This window comes from Sinocyclocheilus grahami, unplaced genomic scaffold (genome assembly GCF_001515645.1).
Source record: "Sinocyclocheilus grahami isolate Dianchi unplaced genomic scaffold, SAMN03320097.WGS_v1.1 scaffold448.1, whole genome shotgun sequence".
NCBI classification, from domain to species: domain Eukaryota; kingdom Metazoa; phylum Chordata; class Actinopteri; order Cypriniformes; family Cyprinidae; genus Sinocyclocheilus; species Sinocyclocheilus grahami.
The window spans coordinates 381,950-391,612 of record NW_015505627.1 but is presented as its reverse complement, the minus strand read 5'-3'; the positions used below and the strand labels follow the sequence as shown (position 1 = coordinate 391,612).

The 9,663-nt window shown below is 37.2% G+C and overlaps 1 protein-coding gene across 1 annotated transcript; it reads right to left on the bottom strand.

The window, feature by feature from the left end:
- Positions 1-882: 882 nt before the first annotated feature.
- Positions 883-6,922, bottom strand: LOC107552376 (heat shock factor 2-binding protein-like). The gene is made up of 9 exons (XM_016234236.1): positions 6,832-6,922; positions 6,297-6,444; positions 5,633-5,736; positions 4,761-4,910; positions 4,488-4,629; positions 4,250-4,367; positions 3,149-3,252; positions 2,818-3,006; positions 883-929 (listed from the first exon to the last, which is right to left on the bottom strand). Exons 1-9 carry the CDS (start codon positions 6,880-6,882, stop codon positions 883-885), a joined length of 1,053 nt encoding a protein of 350 aa, XP_016089722.1. The 5' UTR covers positions 6,883-6,922.
- Positions 6,923-9,663: the final 2,741 nt, after the last annotated feature.

The window sequence follows — 9,663 nt, the reverse complement described above, 5'->3', positions numbered from 1 at the left end:
CTTTGGAGTGTTACAAGCTCTTGGTGCATAAATAAGATCTGTAAAGTTGCAAAGACTAAAGTCTCAATTCCAAAGAGATATTCTTTATAAAAGTTAAGAGTCAACCACGCCTACCTAAAACGGCTCGTTCTAACACGCCCCCACATGTCTACGTCACGATGTGGAAAGATTTGCATAACGCCACCCAAATATTCACGCAAAGAAAGAAGGCGTAACTTTTATTCTCGCTGTAGTATTGTTGCTGCCGCCAAGTCGTGAAGACACTGTGATTCGTTGTGAAAGCAAAACGCCCGGGACCGTCACATGTGGTTGCCGCAACCCCACAGGACGCTCCTTCGTCGAATCCGCCGGCCGCCGCTCACTCAAGCCGTTGTCCGCTCACTCAAGCCATTGTCCGCTCACTCAAGGCCGCCGTGTGACGCTGTGTTTCGTTGTGAAAGTGAAACTACTTTGTTTGGCCTTCCAAAGGAGGACACGACTAGAAATATTCAGATGTGTGCAGCACATTTTATGGAGGACTGTTTCCTGATCCTGGGAGAGTAGACTACAATGCCGGCTGTTCTGACTCACACACTGTAAGTACGTTTTATATATATATAAAGAATTTGCCACTGACGATTCAAACGCGAGTTTTGAGCAGTGTAGAGTAGCACTTGTTGTTTGTCATTTCTCCGATCACAAATGCAGACATGGTTTTATGTTTACGCGGCGCGATGCAATGTGAAAAAAGACTGTATAAGTCAGGGCTGTACAAACTCGGTCCTGGAGGGCCGGTGTCCTGCAGAGTTTAGCTCCAACTTGCTTCAACACACCTGACTGAAAGTTTCTATGCCTAGTAAGAGCTTGATTAGCTGGTTCAGGTGTGTTTAATTAGGGTTGGAGCTAAACTCTGCAGGACACCGGCCCTCCAGGACCGAGTTTGGACAGCCCTGGTATAAGTCATTATAATCCGTAATTATGTCCCCACTGGATGCAACAAATGCTTCGTTTATAATGGGTTTTAATGTTTTTGATTCGTTGCTCCGGCCGGACAGGGCATCACAATATGGTAAGGGGCGTAACATTTCTGTCACACACTTGAGGTATCCGCCAATCACAATGCACTGGATAGCTGACCAATCAGAGCACACCTCGCTTTTTAGACCGATGAGCTTTGTAAAAATCTACACGTTTCAGAAAGGCGGGGCATAGAGGAGAAACAATAATGTACAGTATGTGGAAAATAATGTGTTTTTTAACCTTAAACCGCATAAACACATTTCATTACACCAAATAATGTTCTTTTTAGCAGCATCATATGACCCCTTTAAGGAAAAGACTCCCAATGGACTTCCACTTTACTTAAATTGACTGCAGACAATACTGAAATCAAGAGACTTTGGTGGTTATGGTTGTCTTTTTATCCTTTAAACATATCCCGATTTCTTAAGCGTTTCTTGAATGACGTGATTCCCTCTGCTTTTATAAGTGATTTTAAATGATAATCAAGACATCCTGTACATGCATTCAAAGAGAGAGACGTATTTACGCTGTAAAAATATGAACTGACATGAGAACCAGGACTATGTCCTCTCACCATAGAAATCAATTAAACGGATCTCTTCTTTGGCAGTCTCCCCCATTGAAGACCTCATGTTTCAGTCTGATTAACTCTGACATCAGCTTTCATCTCATCAAATGAACTAATTTCCTCTTTCCATTAACATCATGTTCACAAAAACTGTCAGTCAGCTTTAATGATTTGTCCCAAAAATTATATACACAACAGGATTGTTGGATTTCTCTGAGATGGACAAATGAACATCTTTCTAATTGGCGTCAATGACAAACACTTTTACAGAACAGAACATTGTTTCTTGTGTGATAAATCATCACAGAAAAAAACAACAACTTGTAGGCCTAACACCTTTAATTGTCTAACTTGAAACAGGTCTTTGCTCAATAAGTAATATGTAAACAAATGAACAGTGTAAAATAAATGGAGAAAGACCACAATCAAAGCAATCAATGAAAATGAGAAGAATCAAACAGTTTTAAGAACATTCTATTTGTCAAAGTTTAGAAATAAAACATCAACTAAAAGATCATTTAACTGCATTTAACTTTAGATACACTAGACACCATCATGTCTAACATTATTGCTGCTGACTCTCAAAGGGTCACACTTTAATTGGTTCTGTGACATTTGACCCATATATGCTAATTACTGTGTTCTGTCCTAACAATGATCCTAAGTAAGGTTTCTTGAAAAGGGATGATTTATCATTCCAGTGTTTAAGTTTAGAATTCCACGTAGGCTGGACTACAGAGACCGCTGATGTTGTGGGTGTGCTAGAAAGGGCAGCACACATATCGATTTGATGCTAATTTCATTCAGAACATAGTGATATAAAGGGCACACTGAATATGAAAGCATGTGTTATGGCTTTTCTGGCATTTTATAAAAGACATGCACATCTATAGCGGTATTCAGAATTTACGTTACAAATAAAGCTTAGAAAGTTCTGTAGAAGTCATTTCGTAACACTTCCAGGGCCTAACACAGTAAAAGATGACTAAACTAAAAAAAAACTGTGGAATGAAACTTCTTCATGTACAAATAAGGTTAATGCTTGTTTTAGCAGGACTTAGAATTGGAAATCTCTTCTTTTGGAAATCTACAATTGGAAATCTCTAGGTTTGAACATGGCCAAGTCTCAGAATTAGTGTGTGGTTTGCTGGACCTAGATTAAACCTAGACATACTTTTTTAAGTGCGTATGAAAGCCTGGGTTTCACTGCTCCTTCACTGCATCTTTAGTCTGGGTGTTGGTAAAGCTAGCCAGATCTTCCAGTGTTTCCTGGGCTATTTGCTTTAGAGCAGGGTGGCGGCTTGAAGCTAGATGGTGGATACGACTGAGTGGGAAAGAGCTTAGAAAATCAGTTGTCATGTGTGACATGACCTCTCTCTCCAGCAGTAAGGATTGAAGGAGCCTCAATGATTGCAGACACACTTCTGGGTCAGGGTCTGTGGGAGAGGGAGAGAGTGTTTCTATGTATGTCAGGGAGTTCGAGAGCCCAATATAATCCTCTATGAACAGTGCTGAGAAGGCATTTGACTCGGATTAAATGAACTCTAAATCTTCACACACAAACTTACACATGCGCACCTTTCAGAAGGGTGCACAGAAGAGGTAGAAGTCCAGGGCTCTCACTTATGAGCTTCAGTCCATTCCCACTGATAGTGATGTTATATAGAGCCATTAACATCAATCTGCACACAACAATAAACAATCACATATTTCAGAAGGAAGCACATACGTCGACTTATTCTGAATACGGTATACAATAATAACAACAACTCAGTTTCATATAAGAAACTGCATATTGCATAAACATCATATAAGTGTCCACAATAAAGAAAAGAAAAACCTAGTTTTAAAATCTAGTTCAAAACATTTTTATTCATGACTCCAAAATTGTAATTTGTTGTGTAACCATTAAATAAAAAGTCATAACGTTTTTATTACACCCTGAAGACATGTGAGTTCACATCTTGCCCATATGAAAATGCAATAAATATATCAATATATCAAGTGCAATATTGCCATAAATGTTACATATAAGGCGATATCTAATTTTCATACGTACAATCTCTGGGTAGATGAAGATATAAGTTTATTATACATATAAAATCCCCGTAGTAAAAAAAACACACATACTGTATATTAATTATATATATATATATATATATATATATATATAGTATATAGTATATGATGTTTTTATATAGCAACCATATGCCAACATATTTTATTTATATGCAACTTTATTAAAACAACATATATACACATTTTTTTTTATTTATATATGTTTTTGTAATACATCTTTTAAATACAAGTCTACCTTTTAGATTTACTTATATAATATCAACATGCATTAATGGGCTTTAGGATGGATATACATGTACATAACATTTATATCCAAAAATGTATTACACATACATAAATATTTGTATGGGCTTGATACATATGTTAAAATATTAAATTGTTCCAGTTTCTAATAGGTTTTATATATTTTTTACTTCATATGACAATATATTTCATATATGGAAATGAAATATATATACATATATTTGCACATGTGTGATCATTATTTAAAAAAAAATATATATATATATATATATATATATATATATATATATATATATGTTTTTAACTCATAAATATCAGTAATATTTGGATGTGTGTTTTTGTGACATTGCGACATACACTTTGAGTTTCGGAAACACTCCTGGTTTCATTAGACACAGCAGCTGCAAAAAAGTATCTAGTAGGATGTGGGCAGAAGAGGATAAGAAGTCCCGTCCACAAGACACAGCAGCTATATCTAAAACCAATGAACAGATGAAATTACGATTTCTTATATTCTTGAGATGGTAATATACAGTATAAATAAGTTATGACAGTTAAATTGAACTATTAGAAAAAACTAACTCGGTGCCCTCACTGGTAACAACGCCAGCCAGAGCCAGAACTAAATGATGCTCTTTTGAGTTGGAACTCTGTTGTGGCTTTGCCTCGTCATTCAGAAACTTGATGAAAGCCTCAATGGTTTGACCTGCAATGCTCAGGAAGGGCTCCAGTTTACCCTGTGGATGCACAAGTGTATGTAGAGTTGAGGTAAAGCAAATCCATGTCCTCCCATTTACAAAACAACCCGGCTCACTTTACTGGATGTCAGCCCTTAACAGTGTCCACTCCCAAAATGGTACAAACTCACATCAGCCAATATGTCTCTGATTGCTTCCTCCCTTTGGGATGCACTCCAGAGCAGGGTGCAAGATGCAGTGCCCAGCTCAGTACAAAATGCTTTCTGCTGCTGCAGCTCCTCTCTGCACTCCCATAACTGCTGCTTTAAAACCAGCTTCTCCTACAAATGTATGTGAGGAGATACTTACATACACACACGAATAACTAGACAACCATAACATACCTATTTGGGGAAGAGATTTCGCCCTCTCTCTCATACAAACACTAGTGGTTCTCAAACTTTCTAACCCCAAGACACCTCATTGTTAAGATTAATATTCAAAGGTCCCCAGGATATTGAATAAATAAATGAAAATGTAATATTCGAGTGACCTTTTACTTTAATATGATTGAATAAAATCAATATAATATAAATATATATAATTAAATATAAAGTTCCATATTTCTATAAGTTTCATTAACTCAGTGTTCTTCAGGCTTTACACTTTTTATTACCAATTAATTTAAATTACTTTTCTAGTCGTTTGTGACATTTTTTATTTGCATTTTTTTACTCACAAATAGTAAAAATAAATAAATAAATAATTTAAATGAAATAAAATATTCAGGGCATGACATAGCTATAAAATTTTTGAATCATAATAAAAATTTGCTCAACTTTTCTAAGTCTACAAATTACTTTTTTTTTTTTTTTAGCTAAGCGACTTCCGTGGAAGTGGGGTGAGGCCTTCTAGTGGGTCCCAGGCAGCCCCCTGGTTGAGAACCACTGCACTAATACATACACAAAGTACATTAATGCAAAACTATTTGTGTAGATGCTCTCCTAGAATCTTTTCAGTGTGGGCTCTTCAGTCTCTCATTCTCTCCTCTCTATTTTAGTACCTGTCTCTCTCTCTTACACTCGCTCAGAGCAACATCTAGTCTGGAGCGGATGTGCAGACAATCCTCTCTCTGTTGCTGCTGCTCACGATCACTGCGTTCTTTAACTATATAACAATAAGGAATCTTTTATTAAAACAGTCAGAATTAACATTTATAAAAGTTTTATGAATTTGCACTCCATTTGAATTGATCTAGGAAACAGGGCGCTTAATTGAAATTTAAATGTAAGGTAGCAGAAACAGCTGTAATTTTACTACACAAATTTTTGCCAAGAAAAACTTTGAATGTTGGCTTAAAGCCTTGTTTATCTTGTGTAAGTAACACATATATGGCAGCTTTAGTGAACCAGAGTGGAAGAATGCTTTAGCCTATTTATTTTCAGATGCATTACCTGGGTTGGTTTCTTTCTAATTGCAATTCAGCAAATTTACCGGTTATTCAAATTCAACTTCCTGTGAGGTATGGCCATTTTGATTCAAATTCCAGAGTATGAATTTAAGTTTCAATTCGGAATTTTGCTCAACCCTGCTGTTGGAACAACAATGTCCATTACATAGGGTAATTTACTATACTAAAGCATGTACAAAGAAATACTGTTTCCATATTTTTCCACATTCATGTGTATCATAAATGACCACTGTTACAGAAAAGAGTTTTTGCTTACATGCTTCCACAGACCGTCCTTTATGGATAGTATCAATAAAGTCACTATTGATTACTTTTGGCATAAGCTCTCGTTGTGTCCTGACTTCTGCCTCCAGTTTCTCCAAGTCTTGCTTTCGGACTCGAACAAAGCAGTCTGATCCGACATCCTTTAAACACACAGGACCGTTTTTATTTACTGTTAGAGGAGGACAAACGTTACAGTTTAACTATAACTATATGCAGAGTACCAAACGTCTGAAATGTAATTTTATATTATTGAACGTGCGTTTCTTAACAGTTGAACAGTGACATCTTGTGGTAATTCTGGCGCTTGCGTTCGTCTTTATCATATTTTTTAATTGAGGTGGTCAAGCGATTAAAATGCTTTTGTGACGACAACATCTATTTGGAAAGTCTCTTTATATTTACAGGAGTAAATAAATTTCAAACACATAATTAATTAGCTTAGCTTGCTATAAACACTTGCACAAACTCTTTCATCAACTTCAGCTTCTCAACAACAAACTTGACCTCGGCGAAAATGGTAAAGTTACCTCTCCTGCAGATGACACAGACGAAACATCAGCTGTATTGATCATTTTCATCTCGAAAAGTGCCAATTTGATAACGTTGGACGAAAGACCTTTGACCTATTAAAATGTTTAAACTGTCTTTAGCGCCCCCCACTGTTCGGCGCATAACAAGTCATCTACTTATCACCCATCCCCCAAATCGACAGTAAACACAATAATACAATTTAAAAAGGAAAGATAAAAGATAAGCTTCTTGATAGACTCTAAATCATCTTGTCATATCCAGAATTCGTTCTGAAATTAATTATACAAGAAATTCTGTACTGGGCGAAAGCATAGATAGATAGATAGATAGATAGATAGATAGATAGATAGATAGATAGATAGATAGATTTATAAAAGACTCATTGAAATACATTCATTCATATACGTGATTTAAAACATGGATTGGCCTAATAGTTCTTGTAGAGTTCCTGAAATCCATGGCGGGTTTTCTGTACCTCATTACGTTTTCTAGGCTAAACCTGCTCCCCAGCCCCAAAGTCCTCCAGTCTGGGATTTCCAAATAGCCACTCAAGTTACACTTCGAGAGAGTGAGCGACACAGATGGTTCACAGGATCCAGACTCTGGGAAAACAGCTGTAGCAGTATATATTCCCCTATTTAAAATGTAAATGTCAAAAAGAACTTCAGATAATATTTCAGTATTTACTGCAGAACTTATAGCAATCTTACTAGCACTTCAGTGGATAGAAGAAATACAACCAACAAAGGCAGTGATATGCACAGATTCTCTTTCAGCACTAAACAGTTTGTCAAGTGGAAATTCATTAGCAAGACAAGACATGATAAATGAAGTAATGCAGTCTTTTTAGAATAAGACAGTATGGACTTCTGGTAAATTTCATGTGGGTACCATATAGGTGTGAAAGGAAATGAGGAGGCTGATCATTTGGCTAAACAGGCATTAAATTATTCACAAATAAACATTGAAGTGGCATTAAGTAAAACAGAAATAAAAGCGATAATAGTGAAAGAAATACAGGAAATATGGCAGAATGAATGGAAAGAAGGAACAAAAGGTAGACATTTACACTGCATACAAGAAAAAGTTGGTTCAGAGAGAAGAAGATTTAGAAACAGGAAAGAGGACGTTATAATAGCAAGAATGCGTATTGGTCATTGTTTATTAAATCAGTGCTTACATAGAATAGGAAAACATGAAAATGGAAATTGTGACAAATGTGGGTTAACAGAAACTGTAGAACATGTACTTATAAAATGTGAGGCTTATGAAAGAGAACATTTCCAACTAAGTCAAGCTTTAAGGTATCTGGAAATAAATTATCTGTCACTCCAGGTTTTGTTAGGCGATGGATCTAAGCAATCAGGAATATATCGCGAATTAGTTATTTATTTAAAGGAAACAGGATTGATTAATAGGATGTAGGATACCGGTTATGGTTAAAACATTTTATTTTTTATTTTTATTTTTTTTAAGATAGCTCTTGTTTCTAAAGTTCCTATTCATTGTGCGCTTCACTCTCCTTTCCAGTAGGTGGCGGGAATGCACCTTTTAAGTTGGTTTGCCAACCGCCATTAAATCCTGGGCCCCGACCAGAAGAAGACAGGTGGCTGGCGCGGGAAAACGCTAGGACGCGGCGGTTGAGTTCAAAAAGGGAGATAGGGGTTCAGGATATTACATTAAAAGGATTATTGAGCACAGAGCATAGGGCACAGACCAGAATTATTATAAACTTTTAAAGAGTAACTGGGGTTTTGTATAGGACATAAAGAGTTAAAGCAATAGTGAGGAAGGTAAAGTATTATTATTATTGTTGTTGTTGTTATTAATGTTATTATAAAGCAGGGCAGGGATAAGGTGTGCGTGTGTCGGTATGTATGTGTCGGGATAAAGGTGGGAGAATGGGTGATTTAGTCTGTAAACCTATTTTCTGATCCACACTCCGGAGCAGAAGGTGGTGGTAATGCACCAATACGTTGGATGCCAACCGCCGTAAAAATATAAGAAGAGGAGAGAGTGAGCGCTCGTTTGCAGTGTACTGCCTCCTTTGTGTGTGTGTTTGGTAGGTGTTATCTGAGCATGCATCGCCATGCTCACCCTGGGGTGTTCATAAGCCAAATCATTTGAGTTTTCAACAACGCAGCAGAACTGTTTGACCATGTCAAGTCAAGTCAAGTCACCTTTATTTATATAGCGCTTTTAACAATACAGATTGTGTCAAAGCAACTAAACAGCATTAATTAGGAAAATAGTGTGTCAATAATGCAAAATGACAATAGTAAACACTAATTTTTCAGTTAAAGACAGTTCATCATTCAATTCAGTGATGTCATCATCCAGCTCAGTTCAGTTTAAATAGTATCTTTGCAATCATTTGCAATCAAGTCAACGATATCGCTGGAAATGAAGTGTCCCCAACTAAGCAAGCCAGAGGCGACAGCGGCAAGTCGGGCTCAGTCGGGGGGCCAGTCCTCCTCTGACCAGACGAAACCAGCAGTTCAATTTCAGGCTGCAGCAATGTCACATTGTGCAGAGGACTCATCTGGTTCCTGTGGTCTTGTCCCGGTGGTCGTCTGAGACAAGGTCTTTACAGGGGATCTGTATCTGGGGCTCATCTAGTTGTCCTGGTCTCCGCTGTCTTTCAGGGCTGTGGAGGTCCTTTCTAGGTGCTGATCCACCATCTGGTCTGAATACGTACTGGATCCGGATGATTGCAGTGACCATCTGATCTGGCTACAGACTGGATCTGGTGGCTACGGTGAACTCGGAATAAGAGAGCAACAGACTAATATTAGCGTAGATGCCATTCTTCTAACAATGTAGCAAGT

Bases quoted from the DNA above. Each gene is read 5' to 3' on its own strand.
- LOC107552376 (XM_016234236.1), bottom strand. From the start codon at position 6,882: ATGAAAATGATCAATACAGCTGATGTTTCGTCTGTGTCATCTGCAGGA. The intron at 6,445-6,831 runs GTAACTTTACCA...GTGTGTTTAAAG, and splicing joins CTGTGTCATCTGCAGGAGAG to GATGTCGGATCAGACTGCTT. The intron at 4,630-4,760 runs GTGAGTTTGTAC...GTGCATCCACAG, and splicing joins TCAGAGACATATTGGCTGAT to GGTAAACTGGAGCCCTTCCT.